This window comes from Gadus morhua, chromosome 8, assembly GCF_902167405.1.
Source record: "Gadus morhua chromosome 8, gadMor3.0, whole genome shotgun sequence".
Taxonomy (NCBI): Eukaryota; Metazoa; Chordata; class Actinopteri; order Gadiformes; family Gadidae; genus Gadus; species Gadus morhua.
In genome coordinates, this window is record NC_044055.1 from 6,140,710 (window position 1) to 6,157,345 (window position 16,636).

The 16,636-nt window shown below is 44.6% G+C and overlaps 1 protein-coding gene across 1 annotated transcript; it reads right to left on the reverse strand.

Moving 5' to 3' along the window:
* Positions 1-457: 457 nt before the first annotated feature.
* LOC115548416 (7-alpha-hydroxycholest-4-en-3-one 12-alpha-hydroxylase) lies at positions 458-2,474 on the reverse strand. The gene has a single exon (XM_030363049.1). The coding sequence runs from the start codon at positions 2,408-2,410 to the stop codon at positions 875-877; it is 1,536 nt and encodes a 511-aa protein (XP_030218909.1). The 5' UTR covers positions 2,411-2,474; the 3' UTR covers positions 458-874.
* Positions 2,475-16,636: the final 14,162 nt, after the last annotated feature.

A 16,636-nucleotide genomic window follows, 5' to 3' on the forward strand; every position in this document is an offset into this window, starting at 1 on the left:
AAAAGCAACTAAAGACCTATTTGTTTGCTCATGCTTTTGCTTAGCTGTCTTGGGGCTGCTATGTTTGTCACCTAGTTGTCTTGGCCTTTTAAACTTAAATTTGTATGTACTTCTTAACTGTGTATTGTTATTGTTTTTGTTTTAACTGTGAAGCGCTTTGTGACCCTGGTCTGTGAAAGGCGCTGTACAAATAAAGCTTACTTACTTACTTACTTACCATGTGCCCCCCTTGTGGCCATGCCAGCAGCTGAAGCTATATTTTTAGAAGGTTCACGTGCTCAATCAGACAAGGCTCAAGAATGAATTTCCTATGAAAGACCAGTCTAACCGGTCTCAACTCGCATGCAATTACCACTTCCAGTTCCCATTAAAGAAATCTACACACATTATTTGCCTATATTAAAACTGCACATGCAACATTACATACTGACATATAAAGTTAAGACAAGACAAAACATAAAGGGGGGGATTATGGCATTTTTAATGGGAATGTGACATGACATGGTTGACATTTGAAGGATTTCAGAATGACAAAATAGGTTAAGCAGATTGTTGAATGAAGCGATTTAATTTCTCCCTCAATCAGTGTCTGTTAGCACTACCTCTTCTTATATTTTAACTATTCTCTGAGCAACAGTAATCTACCCCCCACCACCACGCCGTCTTATGATGGCTATCTTAACGCATACATGTTTTTTTTAACACATACACATGTGTATGTGTGTTATTTAACATTTGATTTGTTAAAAAATATTCTGCCATGAAGCAACCATACATCTTTAAGATACTGTGCAAGATTAGGTGCCTGAAGACATAACATCAACTAAGTTTCAATTCATAACCATAAGTTTAACTCAAAAGTGTGATGTGTGATTTACAATCGGAGTCTGTATCGGAAACCAATATCTCGGGTGGGTTGCATGGCCCCAAAACCCCATCGAGTGCGATCAATGTCAGGTGTTTCCTCTTTAGGATTCTTAAGCTCAAAGTCAAAGTATAATATCATGAAGAACACAAACTGCTTCATCTCATTCGTGGCAAAGAAGCGCCCAGGGCACATGCTGACACCAGCTCCCCAGGGCATCGTGTAGTACCTCAACTTCTTCCCGTTCTTGTAAAAATCGGTCTTCTTGCTGCCGTCTGGGTTGAGAAAACGGTCATATTTGAAAGAAAGTGGGTCGGGGTGGATTTCAGGATCAATTTGAACGGCAGTGTAAGGGAAGAGGGAAACCCGGTCGGCTTGTCGGATCTGATACTCGCTGCCATCGGCCATCTTGAGCTTCATGTCCTCCATCACGGCTCTGGTGAGGACAGGCGCAGCGGTTAGCCGCAGGGTCTCCTCCAGAGCACTGTCGAGGACCGGCGTCTTCTGGATCATGTCATAGGTCAGGTTGACGATAGAGCCGCCGACCCTCACATCCTGCCCAGATTCCGTCACCACCCGATCCACCTCCCCCCTCACAGCGGCCATGGCCTCTGGATGCTTCATGAGATACAGAAGTAGCCAAAAGGCAGCAGGCCCAGTGTTTCCCTGGGACGCCCACAGGATTAGAAACATGTACCGGTCTTGCATGAACTCCTTCATTCCTAGGTCCTCTCTAGTCTGCTGCAGTTCATTCACCCAGCCGCTGGGATTGTCCTTATTCTTGAACACTTGTAATGACAAGGTTTTCCAAAACAGCCTCAGCAGCTTCTTGACCTCAAACCTCTCTCTGGGTGATAGGACGCCATAGGCCAGTTTTGGGAAGTATTGATCATACTTACGAAACTCCTTAAACAGTTCATCAGATTGCATTCTGTCCATCTCAAAGGATTTCTCAGTGCTGCCAGCCTCCCTTGATGACACATTACCATACAGTGATAGATACCCTGCCCTGAAAACAATGTTATAACTGTACATGAAAAGTTCATCCTCAATCCAGGTTTTTTGGTCTCCCCCTTTACCTACACTGTGGAGCATGAGGTTCTGCAAATTTTTCATCATACTTTCTGTTAATAATACCAATCCATCACCCATCAGATGCCTGTTGTTGGAAACATGGGAAAATTTGCTTTCATTTTCCATCGGCGTGTAACCAAATACTCTGATCACCAGCTTCCTGGCAAAAGCATTGAAGTCCAGTTTGGCGCGGGCCTCCTTGACAACCGCACCAAAAGATGAAGGATCCATGAGAAATGTGAAGTAATTCCCCCCGAGTTGTACCGTGAATATGTCCCCATGTTTTTTCCTCATCCTCTCTAAAAACTTTGCCGTGTCCCTGCGAAACTCCAACACGTGGCCCAACCAGGGAATGGGACCCCGATCCAATGGGGGTTCATTGGGCCGTCGCCTTCTGAATGCTCCTAAAAGGAAAAGCCCACCAAATAGAGAGGCTAGAAGAGCCAGCAGGATAGGCACCAGTAAACCCATTGCTCTCAAACCCCTCTGAAGTACAAAGACGAAATGAGGGAAAGCTCAAATTCCTCTGTGATAGGATCTGTATGCTCCTCCTCTGGCCCTTCCTGCAATTGAGTCATAAATAGCATAGCCATTCTACATACATGAGTAAAACAAACAAAAGATGGTCTATTTGTGCATATTTAACTTGAGTCAAATGTTCTCCCCATGGGTTTTCTGCATGGGTTTCTCATATGACATCGGAAAATAAACTTGGTTTATGTGCGTGAGAGGGCATTAATGCAAAATGTCTTGAAAAGCACAGTGCTGAACATTTCAAAACCTATTTTTTTTTCAATATCTAAAGGCCTGCAGGTTAACCGGAAGATTAACCAATGGGTACATAAAGTAGTCAAAATATGTGAATCATTTATAAAATGTCTCCAAAATAGTGTTAAAGTCCAGTTTTTGTCGTTTTTGGCAGTAACAGGGTGATTTCTTGATGTCACGTTGGGGAGACGTGGTGGAAGGTAGCCTCAGCCTAATATAGAACCATGTGGGAAATTGCTCTGTCGCTAGCTTAGCCATTTTTTTTTTTGTTTAAAGGAGACATACTATGGTGTTTTCCCAACGAGTAAACATAGTATTTGAGTTCCAGCAAACCTGTTTTTGAAGCTGTTTGCTGGAAATAGCTTTTAGGGAAAAAAGTATCGTCTACCGCTATTCCCTTCTGTTCTGTAAGTCCCTTCAGAAGGCGCTGTTTCTGGTGTCTGTATGCATTGATGCAAATGAGCTGCTGCCCATTGACCAATGAGCTGTCAGACTGAACCACAGCATGGAGGAGAAGGGATTGTTGCCGTTTGCTGACTCCTGGAGCTCTATTACTATATAATATATCTAACATAATAATATTATATACCGGTATAAATATAATCGATCTAATATCACGGCTAAAAGCTATGTGCACCTCGGATGATATTATGAATAATAAAGATTGTATCTGATGTCCTGGTACTACCACAAGTAAAGACTCGTAGTGGGGGATATCTCGGCCATGGTTGAGAAGAATTGGGGGGAAGGAACTTTGGCATTGACTCTCTGAAGTCCATGAACCGCGACATGGAGAAGAAAAGGATTGTACTCCGGGAGCTGAGCTGCCGGACTAACTCCGAGTTCCCCGCGCCGGAGCTGCCGGCCACCGTCGAAGCCGTCCGGCCGCAGTCCGGCGTACTCTGGGAGCTGAACTGGTGCCGAAGCTAGGTGGCAGCTCCAACGGACTAGCAGCTCCGGCGGACGAGCAGCTCCGGCTGGAGTAGCTCGGCGGCAGTCCGGCAGCTCAGCTCCGGGAGTACAATCCCTTTCTACTCCATGTCTCCTCCTCCTGACTTCCCTTCGGTGGCAGCTCCGGCGGGGTGAGCTCGGCGCCAGAGAAAGGGATTGTACTCCCGGAGCTTAGCTGCAGGGCTAGCCGAGTTCCCCCCGCCGGAGCAGCTGGTCCACAAAATCTTAGCAATGCACTGATAGGAGGGGAGTGGGGAAGTGGGAGGTAATATTCAAACGTTCCTACGTAGGAGGGTGCGCCGAAACCGACTCGCTCGTTTGGTAGCTGGAGGCGGGCTGCTTCCAGAAATGCGTATCTCACTCAAAAAATCATGTACAGACTTATTTCAAAGTTTGTATGCGTGTGGGAGCACCATCTACCCACAACAACACCCCAAATCCCAGGAAAAATGCTGTTTTCATAATATGTCCCCTTTAACACGGTTTTAAACTCAAGAAGTCACGTGACGTCTTAAGCTCCATTGCTGTGTCGTATGTACTTGTGGTTTAACCTGCAGCTGCGTTTTACCTTGATCACAATTGCTGTGTCTTCAGAGAAATTCACATCAGACACTAGAGGGCGTATTTTGTGTGTGTTAGTCTAATCTCGAAAATTACGTGGTTTTAGAGGAAACTAAACCAGTTTGCAGGATGGAACAAGGCTCCATTATAACCGACACACACACAGAATTAGTTTTATGAATTATTATTAATAGGTATGATACATTTACACTTATTACATCAAATAGGGCTTCAGTACAATACAGGCTACACCATAGGAGTTGCTTAACCCTTAGATGCACGAGTGACTGGACCCTACACTCTTCCATAAAATGACCCATATTAGAATCAATGTGTTTTTATGCCATTTTTGTCATTTTGGTTAAGAAAAATCACTTGTATAATATTCAGTATTATATTTAGGACCACACAAGAATGATTTCATGTTTGAAATACCGTTATTTTTCACTTTTTAACATTTTTGAAAAAGAAAATTACCCAGAACAGCAATAGAAAAATGTGACCATCCATCGTCCGTCCGTCCGTCCGTCCGTCCGTCCGTAACTGTCCAGTCATTGACAGTTTCTCTCTCTTTTCCCTGTTTTGCCTTCTTGTCTCATCACTGTATGCAGTTCAGACAAAATACCTGTTTCTTGCTGTGATCATTGCACACAGGTACATTGCATTTCCCACACCTATTGTTGACTTTACGATCTTTGTTACTTGGGCAGATCTGACCCCTCTTTCTCTTTGTTTGGCCCTGTCTGCTTCTTTCCTGTGGCTGGGTTGTGGCTTTTGTCTCCCCACACCTTTCCATTGCTTCAATAATCGGGGTTTGCAGTTTGGGGCATCCTTCCAGTCAACTTCTCATGTGTGGTGTGACAAGCTCCTTTGACAGCTCTTTGAGGAAGAGCCGTCGTGCATTTGTGATGCTGCTCTTGAATTCTGAAGAGCAGCATCACAAATGAATTCTGGGTGCTGAGCCGTGAAAAAGGTGTAGGCATTCAGGGTGGCGATGTAAATTATGTTGTACCACAGCACCATGGGCCACCTCTGTGTTTGGCGCTTGCAGGTGTAGGTGCCAACCATCTGGTCAGCGGTGTCTACTACTCCTTTCGTCTTGTTGTAAAATGTGATTACTTCTGTTTTTTCTTTCTGCTTCCATCCACTACTTTGTTGTGGTGCATCGTGCTCAACAGCTTTTCCTTTCTTTCGGACATAGCTGACCATGGTAAGGCTGTCGTTTAATCCAAACTCTGTGCTGTGAACCTCCCTGGACTTGGAAGGCTTCATCAGAGGAGGGATGTCTGGCTTGTTCTGACGTAGAGTCCCCACAATAGTGAGATCCTTCTCCAGGAGATGCTGCGCAAGAGGCACACTGGTGAAGAAGTTATCCATGGTGATGTTGCGACCTGTGTTTCTAAATCTAGTACAAAACTGCTGGACAATGTTTTCCCTCAGATTCTTCTGAACTTCCTCCCCTGGTTGTCTCTCCGTGTAAACTATACCATCTATTGCATAGGGGATGCGTGCATCACAAACCAAGAAGATCTTTAGGCTGTACTTGGTGGGCTTGCTTGGCATGGACTGTAGAAACTTGCATCTACCCCTGAATGGCACAAGCTGTTCATCCACAGTGACACAATCACTGGGGATGAATCGCTGTCTGCAGTTGACCAGGAACAGGTCCCATACATAGCGGAAGGCTGCCATATGGTCTGTTTCCAGTCGGAAGGCTCTGGTCCTCTTATCATCGAAGCGCAAGGTACGGCGAATGTCTTAAAATCTTCCAACAGCCATAGTGGCCTTGTACATGGGATTATTTAGAGGACTCCCAAACAGCTCACGGACTGATGCATCCCAGTTCTTCTCACTTCCTGCAAGCAGGGTCAATCCAATGAAGGCCATGAATTCAACTTTGGTGACATTTTTCCATTATTTTCCTCTAGCTGTTGCTACTCTCCGTCCTTCCAAGTTTGTGCACTACATCACCTCTTGCATTATATAATCAGTGATAAAGAGCTCCCATGCATCTTTTGGTGAGACAGTGGTGCAAAGCCCTTGTGCAGGCCCTGACCGACTTCTGAGGATATTGGGGCTCTGTGTTCTGCCCTGGGTGGGAGGTAACTCGCTCCAGTAAGAGCCCTTCCGACTCATTCTGTTGGACATGATTTAGACACTTTCTTCTTCAGAGGACACTGAAGAGGAATCGTCTGAGTCAGATTGATCCTGTTCAGTTGGATTTCCTGGTGGACGACTGCCACTGCCACCTGGACAATAGTCTGGATCCTCATCATCAGAAATTTCGGGAGGAGTCCAACCCCGTTACTGCTTCTCCATCATCCAGCATGACACCTTGGATGAGGAAACATAAGAGTAATGTTTTCAATAGATCAATATGTAGCTATATAAATACACACACACAGACACTACATATAGTAATGTTAGCTAACTTAGTTAGCTAGCTAGTGTTAGCTAGTTATAAAGTAGGCTAATTTGTTGATAAATAATAACATACTCTTTCACACAACAATCATGAATGACACGCACACACACAATACATATAGTAATGTTAGCTATCTTAGTTAGCTAGCTAGTGTTAGGTATAAAGTACGCTAATTTGTTGATAAATAATAATAACCGTCATGAACGACACTCACACATATTATGTGAAGATAGTACTTACACGTATCAGCTCTTGCTGTGTAAAATAATATTCCTGAGGGGTGACACTTCTGATATAGTCTGTGTGGTCCACAGTTAATTTATTCCTGACAGCCACAGTTGATAGAATCAAAGGTTCCCATTGGATTCCATAGAAAATGCATGCAGGTAATTTTTGACCCACTTATGGGAGCTTGGGGTAGAAAACAAAAAACTAAAATTTCTTAAAATGTATTAAGGGTAAGTTAAAAATGTAAATGGCATTAAATTATTTTTGACCCACTTATGCATCTGCCCAACTAAAACTCTACAAAGAACAGATTATTTGTCTGTAAAAAAATAAATGAACGCACAGAGGATCGTACCATTCAACCAAACATAATTAGGTCAATGCTTAACTAAAATGGTTAGCAATGACAAGTGACAATTGATTAGCGTAGGTGAGGGCAGATTCCAGACTCAGATTTCCACAAAAAGTAGCCTAGCCTATTTCATAATATATGTCAACATTATTAGCATTTTTATTTATTATAGTTTATTTTATTAAAGTTCACTTTACATTCCCATTAAGTTTTTGTTGGTAATTATAGCACAAAATGCATCCACCATTAAGTTAAGACTGCATCTGCTGGGGTAGAAATCAGAGTAGGCCTACTTCCGGTTTCCAAGCAGTTCAAACCGAGTCAGCTAGGAATCAGCTGATCCTGTACGAGTCGTTACACAGCAATCACGTTCAACCTCGTGCGCAGCTGCGTGTTAAATTCCAAAACCTCAGTTTTAAGGAGTACGGTTTTAAAGCGCAGCAATGCTAACTGACAGAGCAATTGGCCCAATGGTGTCTATTGCCGCGTTTCCACTGCATGGTGTGGTACGGTTCGGTTTGCCTCAGTCCGGTAGGGAGGGGGCGGTATTCCGGCGTCTCAGTACCCAAACGGAGGAGTACTGAAGATGAGAGAAAAACGAGTACAGCTCAGTCCGGGTCACGCCCACTTTTGGCGGTGGAAACGCAATCTGTACCGCACCTTTGCGAACCGAACCGTACCGCATCCTGCAGTGGAAACGCGCCATAAGAGGTGGCAAGAACCACAAATAACATTTGTTGTTCGGCCCAGAGCCGTATAATTTCGAACCTGTCAGACGTGAGAGGGCGAATGAGGATTTCCCGAGAACTGATGGCGGTCAAAGCCAATAAAATACATGGTCAGAGGAGAATGTGTGGAGAGTTGCTATCATTAAGCAACGCAGCAACGAGCGCCAGAGCAAGTCAATGAACAGCAGTGCATACACAATAACCACACTTTTATTTATTTTTACTGTCAGTGAATAGCACCGAGTGAAAGTCAACGTTTTCTTTATATCTAGTGACAGCGATTATGTCGTTCAGATAAGCACCGGTAAACTTAGTCAGAAGATCTAGGAATAGAAGGCATAATGCTACCTATGGCTAACTTAGCCTATCAGACACGCAATCAGTGCACTTGCAAATGAGTGCCTGCAAGTATAACCGATCGTGGTGTGACATTATTTAACCATCAATCTACCAAGCAAGCAATGAAAATAACATGTTCTAATGAAAAACGTTTCAGAATCAGCATCAACAATTTTCGATTGAGTTTATTATTTTGAGCCAGGATAAAATTGTGGCTAGATTCATTCAGTGATAAACTATCTCATACAGTATCTTTATCCTGTTTTCTCTTTTCCATGTCCAATTGTCTCTTCTTCTGCCCTTCACCATCAGTCCTAAATTGTCTTTTAGGAGCCATTTGTGTAACGTACTCGGGTTCATCAAAATAAGCCTTCAGTGAATGAAGATTCATAGCAAGGCTACACTCCATGGACCTATTGCTACCATTGAAGTACAGCAGATTAAAAAATGGCGGCCATTCATTCCTATGAAAACTGCTCAATGGCGCAGGGCAACAAAAAGGAGAGATTTGCTTCCACATCATGGGAGCCAGCCACGCCCTAGAGCATGACGTGCCAGATGCAGAAATATTCCCGTTGTCTAGCATTGTTAGCATTGTAGCATCATCAGCGAGAGGTCTGTCTACCCATCCCTCGGCGACTTCAAGTGATAAAAAGTCAACACAGTGCCTAAAAACCATCAACGCCAATCATGTTAAGTAAAAGGAAGTTAACGGAGCCGTGCACTGAGCCCTCTCGGATGCCGGGCCGAAACAACATTTGTTACACTACGACTCCTTTCAGCTGCCCATCCCTCCTTCTCCTGCAAAAAATAAATAAATATAACAGCTAACAAAACGCTTGAGGTGGCGTTTGAAAAGACAAAACTTACATTATGAGCCTTTGCTTTTTTTTTGCAGGGACACATTCCTGTTCCCCACTTGTTTTGTAGGGAACGGAGATATCTACTGATGGGCCCCTTGAATCGAGGGACCCCTCCACAGCCCGCTTGAACAGGTGCAATACCAGGCTTGGCCGCTGAGCACTGGTAGATTGCGGAAGTATAGTGTTCCTCGGGGTGTAACCCTTATACACCTCTTCTCAAAAGAGTTAAACACAATTCTTTGTATATTCAGTGATTATTGGTCTCAAACCCTTATCCTTTCTCTCTGGTATCAGATCATGTATTTTTCTGGTAAAAATAGAAAATAAAGGGAAAGTTAAAAAGGAAAGTGCAATGTATTTAAGAAAGTGAGAAAATTAAATTGAAAGTTATTTAAGATCAGATCAACAGACGCTCTGGAACCCAAGTCGGGACCACAACCCGACCTTAAGGACAATCTATTACAATATTCTAGGACTCTAGCCCAGAACCAAAGGCAAACAACAAACAACCTCAGCAAATGTCATGTATTTTTCTGGTAAAAATAGAAAATAAAGGGAAAGTTAAAAAGGCATTTTAGTAAAATAAAGGTAAAGTATTTAAGATTTAGCAGAAAGCTAAAGCAAACAAAAAAGTCTTCAATCTTGTTTTGAAGGTGCTCAGAGTTGGGGCAAGTCTTAAATCCTCAGGGAGTTTATTCCAGCTATTTGTTGCATAGTAACTAAATCCTGCTTTCCCATGTTTCGTGTTTACTCTGGGGATAATTAACAGATTGGTCTCAGAAGATCTTAGTGTTCTAGAAGGCTTATGTAGTGGAAGCACATCAGTTAAATATTTTGGGCCCAAACCATGTAGGGATTTATAGGTTAGCAACATGATTTTGAAATCAATTCTCTGACCTACAGGAAGCCAATGTAACGATTTAAGAATTGGTGTAATATGTTCAAATTTTTTGGTCTTTGTTAAAACTCTAGCAGCAGCATTCTGAACAAGCTGAGGCTTCCTTAGAGTTTGTTTTGGGAGACCTGTAAGGAGACCATTGCAGTAATCAAGCTTACTAGTGATAAAGGCATGTACAAGTTTTTGTAAGTCTTCGGTGGACATGAGCCCTCTAAGTCTTGCTACATTTTTAAGGTGATAATATGCAGATTTTGTAACTGATTTGATGTGACTTTCGAAATGTAAATCAGAATCCATGATAACCCCTAGGTTTCTGGCTTTGATTGAGCATTGTTTGAGCATCAATACAACCTCAAGCTTTCCTTGTGAGTGCCCGGTTTGTTTACTGTCTGCGTCACACAAATACCCGGCGCATTTACTGACGCAAATGACGTTTAGAAATGTTCAGCGTAGTGTCCGAATTCTCGTTTGTTCGTTCCCTATATAGTGCACTATATCATGAACACTATATAGGGAATAGTTAATGAGTGAATAGGGAACGATTTCGAACACAGCTACAATCACAAAGACGAACTCAGGAACGCTATGAATGCTCATAGACCGGAAGTGGAACTCGGAAGGCTGGCGTCCGAGGATTCAGGGTGCTACACTCTGAGCTCTAAAAGTGAGCAAGGCAACTGAACACCATACAAAGTGGGAGGAGCGAGCAACACAGAAAGTCACACTGGTCGTATGGCTCCCCCTAGTTGTTGTGGCCCTAAACCACGGCTTAGTGTTTATGCCAGCGGCCGTAACTGACGCAAACATCAGTCTAATCATAAGTGCTAAGCATCACTCCCTTCCAGGTAATAAACGCAACGATGGTTCTCGATACTGATGGATTTATTGCTGCTCCGTCATCTCACCGTCATCATCCGCTATTATCCACTGCAATATCCACCTCAAACCTTATATTTTCACAGTATGACAATATAAAAATAGACAGGTTCACATACTGAAAGAATTAAACAAATATATTCGGAAAATAATCGGTATTCACTTTATACATATACCTCGCTGGATGCACATAACCGTGAGGGGATGAGGTTTCTGCAGCAAAAAATACCAGGTTCAAAATACCCAAAAGGAAAAAAATCTTCTTCACTCTGCTCACACGCGCACACACACCCACACACACACACACACACACACACACACACACACACACACACACACACACACACACACACACACACACACACACACACACACACACACACACACACACAAACGCACACACACACTGGATTGGGAGAGCCTTATAGCATTGTATCCATGAGTGTAACTGAATTATATGTCAAACAAAATATGACCAATGGTCATTTTAAACATAAATATAAACCGTTTATTCTTCGTCACAGATCTTTCCAGTTCTTTTCAGGTAAAACCTGAGGTTTGGAATACCACCACAAACAATAACTCGCAAATTCTTCCCTCTCTTACAACTGTGCCTCCTAAAGGAAATGCAGAGCTCAGGTTTTGCCAGGAAGGGCTAGGCATAATAATAATAATAATAATGCATTTTATTTATAAAAGCGCCTTTCAGGTCACTCAAGGACACTGTACATCACACACAATAAAACACACAATGAAATATACAAAAAACGTGATAAAATAGACATAGAAAGGACAACATAATAAGTTAAAATACATAGGGCAGAATGGCAGGAAGCATGGAGGTTAGAGAGAGTAGGCAGTCCGAAACAGGTGGGTTTTTAGTTGTGCTTTGAAAATGGGGAGAGAGTCACAGTTTCGGAGGTCGGGTGGTAGAGAGTTCCAGAGCTGGGGAGCAGAGCGACTGAAGGCTCTGCCCCCCATAGTGCTGAGGCGGGCAGGGGGCACAGAGAGGTGGATGGAGGAGGAGGATCGAAGGGAACGGGTGGGGATGTTAATGTGCAGGAGATCAGAGAGGTAGGGAGGGGCGATGTTGTGGATGGCCATGAATGTAAACACTAGGAGTTTGTAGTTAATGCGGTGGGTTACGGGGAGCCAGTGGAGCTGCTGGAGGACAGGGGTGATGTGATGGTATGAGGGGGTCTTTGTGATGATGCGGGCGGCAGAGTTTTGGACCAGTTGTAGTTTGCGGAGGGACTTGTGGGGGAGGCCGAAGAGGAGAGAATTGCAGTAGTCCAGACGGGAGGTGACGAGGCTGTGAACAAGGATGGCGGTGGTGTGGGGGGTGAGGGAGGGGCGGAGTCTGTTGATGTTGCGGAGATGGAAATATGCAGTGCGGGTAATGGTGTTGATGTGAGAATGGAAGGAAAGTGTGCTATCGAGGATGACACCCAAGCTCTTAACCTGAGGGGAGGGGGAAACTGAGGAGCTGTCGATGGTGAGAGAGAAGGCTTTCGCTAGTGTGGATTTAGTGCCGAGGAGGAGCATTTCAGTTTTATTGCAGTTTAGTTTAAGGAAGTTTGAGGTGAACCAGGTTTTTATTTCGGAGAGACAGTCGGTGAGGGAGGGGGGTGGGAGTGAGGAATTGGGTTTGCAGGAAAGGTAGAGCTGGGTGTCATCCGCGAAGCAGTGGAACTGGATATTGTATTTGCGGAGGATGTGGCCGAGGGGGAGGAGATAGATGATGAATAGAAGAGGCCCCAGGACAGATCCCTGGGGCACACCAGTAGTGACTGGGGAGGGATTGGAGGTGAAGGATTTAAGCTGGATGAACTGGGTGCGGCCTGTGAGGTAGGAGTGGAACCAACTGAGGGGGGTGTGGGAGAGGCCAATCGAGGAGAGTCTACTGAGAAGGATGGGGTGTGAGATGGTGTCGAACGCTGCACTCAGATCGAGGAGGATGAGGATGGAGAAGGAACCAGAGTCAGCTGCAATGAGGAGATCGTTAGTGATTTTGATGAGGGCGGTCTCTGTGCTGTGACGGGGGCGGAAACCGGACTGGAAAGGCTCGTAGAGTGAGTGGAGGGATAAGTGGGAGTGAAGTTGGGAGGCGACAATCTTTTCTAGGGTTTTGGAAATGAATGGTAGGTTAGAGATGGGGCGGAGGTTACTGAAGTTGTTGGGGTCTGAACCGGGTTTCTTTAATATGGGGGTGACAGAGGCAGTTTTGAAAAGTGAGGGGACTATTCCAGATGAGAGTGAGGAGTGAATGATGGCGGTGATGAGAGGGAGGAGGGAGGGTAGGCAGGATTTGACTAGGGTTGTGGGGAGGGGATCAAGCTGGCAGATGGTGGGCTTAGATTTGAGAATGAAAACGGAGAGGTCGGAGGCAGTGGGGAGAAGAAAACTGGCGAAGAGATGGCAAGTAGGGGGAAGTGCAGGTGGGGAGAGAGGGGGGGAATTGGGATGTAGGTGCTGATGAATGGTGTGGATTTTCAGATTGAAATAGTCCAAGATGGAATTGCAGGATTCAGTGGAGTACAAGTGGGGGGGGAGAGAATTGGGTGGGTGGAGGATTTTTTTGAGAACCGAGAAAAGGGTTTTTGAGTTACCTTCATTGGTTAAAATGAGGCCGGAGTAGTAGGTGGATTTGGTCAGGGATATGAGGTCCTTATATTGTGCAATGTGGGAGGTGTACATGTCATTGTGGATGGTGAGACCGGTTCGTTTATAAAGTCGCTCAAGTTGACGGTTTTTAGCTTTCATGGACCTGAGCTCGGGGGTAAACCAGGGGGCAGATGTGGAAAAGGAAACAGACCGGGTTTTTAGGGGGGCGATAGAGGTGAGAGTGTTTGTGAGGCAGGTGTTGTAAAGAGTGACGAGTTCATCAGGGTTTGAGGTAGAGTCGGTGGTCGGAAAACTGTCAATGAGGGAGCAGAGGGTGGCAATGTTAATGTTCTTGATATCGCAAAATGAAATGAGGCGGGGCAACTTGATTGTGGAGAGGCGGAGTACAGCTTCGAAAGTGAGGAGGGAGTGATCTGTGGCGGGGAAAACATCAGCAGTGGGCTTGGAGGGGGTGAGACCGGAGCAGCAGACTAGGTCAAGAGAGTGGCCTTTGATATGGGTGGGGAAATCAATCAGATTATGTAGTCCAAAGCTGTCAAGACAGGATGCAAAGTCTCTGGTGAGAGGCAGGTTGATATTGTCCATGTGAATATTGAAGTCCCCCAGCAGAATTACGTTGGGTGAGAGAGTGGATATATGAGTGAGCAGAGTAGAGAATTCACTGATAAAATCACTGTGTGGCTTGGGGGGGGGCGGTAAAATGTAGCAATGATGGTAGGTGAGGGGCCAGGAAGCTTAAAAACAAGGCATTCAAAAGAGCTGAATGCAGGCACAGAGACGGGCAGGACTTTCCACTTCTCACGGTGAATTACCGCGAGACCTCCCCCGCGGCCGTTGCCACGGGGACGGCAGATGTAAACAAAACCGGGAGGAGTGGAGTCGTTGAGTGTGGAAAAGTCATTGGGCTGTTGCCAAGTTTCAGTTAAAAAGAAAAAGTCAAGCTTACGGTCAGTGAGGACGTCTTGGATGAGATGACCTTTGCCGGTGAGAGAGCGGATGTTGAGGAGACCGAAGTTGACAGCGGAGGAGTCGAGTTTGACGGTAGCATTAGCCGACCTAGCTAGGCTGGCTAATGCATGATGGTTGACGGTGCGGCCGGAGTTGATGGGAGAGCGACGAGAAGTGGACCAGGTGGAGTTGATTGTACTGGAGTTGTCGCTGGGCTGGACATGTCTGCGGGACCCGCGGTGGATGTAGCGCCGACGAGGGGGGCGAGCGAGGTCCGGGTTATGGTGCAGCTCCGGAGGTGGGGGCTCCAATACATCCAAGCGGGTCGCGAGAGGGTCTGTGATGGAGTAGTGGAGTAGTCCTGCCACAGGATGATGGCAGAACAACAGGAATATCCAGACCAGTCCAAAGCAGGTGAGAGAGTTGTTGGGCCGCATGATGAGGCAGGAACCAGGTAAGCTTAGAAAGCCGGTGTCGCGACAGCCGGTTAGCAACTAGCTACCGGCGTTAGCCCGTAGTGGTGGATAGGGGTGCCGGAGCTAGCTGTGCGAGATAAAATGTTCACGCGACACTGAGAATGCTTTCCGGCATGAGAATGCTTTCATTGCCAGAAGATGATCAGGTCAGGTGCAGTAGTGTTTCCTGCCATACAATCACTATGCTGTATCTAGACCCAGTTTCCATAGCATAACATACAGTAGTTTCATGACATTTAAAAGACAGGCCACTATCAAACCACTTTTATCCTCTTAAGACCCAATCGCCCACCGGTGGGCGATTGGGTTTGTTGACGATATGTTTCCACTATGGAGCGACATAACCCGCTTCAACTTTCATCATTACAGACATTCTATACGTCGTTAGAAAGGGTAGAATCTCCACAATTTATTCATCCAGTTGTTTTTTTCTATAAATCATGAGCACAAAACCATAAATATTGATATTTACCAGCATGGTAAACCGGAAATGCCAAAAAACAGAGTGACTCCCTACCTTTGAAGCAATCTGAGAACCGTAATATGTGTCCATTCCTCATTTATTTATATTCCAATTGTCCGTGAGAATCCACTGATCAAAAGCATCCAAATGGTTTTTCATAAAATTATTCCAGCTTGTGAATATCGTCGTGTAAAGTCCATTTGTTTACCATCTCCAAACTTTGTTCGTCAACTAACATCCAGACGTTCGCAGCCGTATCGATATTTTCTCTACCTCCAGTATGGAGTTGTTGGGTATGCTTGTTTTCATCACTTTGCTGGCTACAAAATAAAAGTGTCCCCGTCTTTTTCTGTTCAGTTTTCACCCCGGTACAGCCCGTGAAGTAGATGGAGCGCTCCCAGTTCGAAGGGCCAATGGGCTTTGTTTACTTTGTTTCGCGGCTTTAGTATAGGGACAGCGTATTGGCTATTGATATATCAATCACTTGGGCTTCTAGCCAATGAGTTTACCTTGCCAACGCTGCCAGGCGTGTCCAGGTGTGATACGTATGAGCCGAGATATAAAGCTGCGTCAACACGGCAGACAACTCACTTTGCGCATATTTTGCGCATATTTAGTTCTTGTCATATTTTCATGATATGGCCAATATCTCAATATGGCCATATCAAATGAATGTGTGAAAAAATTATGTTTTGAATCATGGAGAAAGGTTTTATAGTCACCAAAATGCTTCAGTAATGTTTCCAGTGTCACAGAAGTAGAGTAAATGCATTTGGCACAATTTGGCCATTTGGAGACATTTTGGAGAGGTTTGTGCCACCAGTGACAACACACCATAAAAACTCCATTAACTCCCCAAGGTTTAGGCCTAGAACTCCAAAATTTCTTCCAGGTGTAGTTGGCATGATGTAGAAGGTATTTGGCATATTGCCATATGCCTTACATATAAAGCACATCCTAGTTATTGTAGTTCAATTATGACCTATATTTTCGAAGACAAAAAAATTGCTTTAGAGCCATGTCTGAACTGATGTCATTTAGGTTGTGTGTATGATACATGCCAAATAATACATATCTACAGAAACTAGAGCTTGTCAGCTTTCAAATGAAGTATCATACATCCATCTAGGACTTAGGGTTACTGTGTTATAAGCTTTTCCATTTGGGTATGTGTATGGGCGAAAAAAAACAAAATA

What these genes read in the sequence shown, in the direction of transcription:
- LOC115548416 (XM_030363049.1), bottom strand. Translation starts at nt 2,410, where the DNA reads ATGGGTTTACTGGTGCCTATCCTGCTGGCTCTTCTAGCCTCTCTATTT.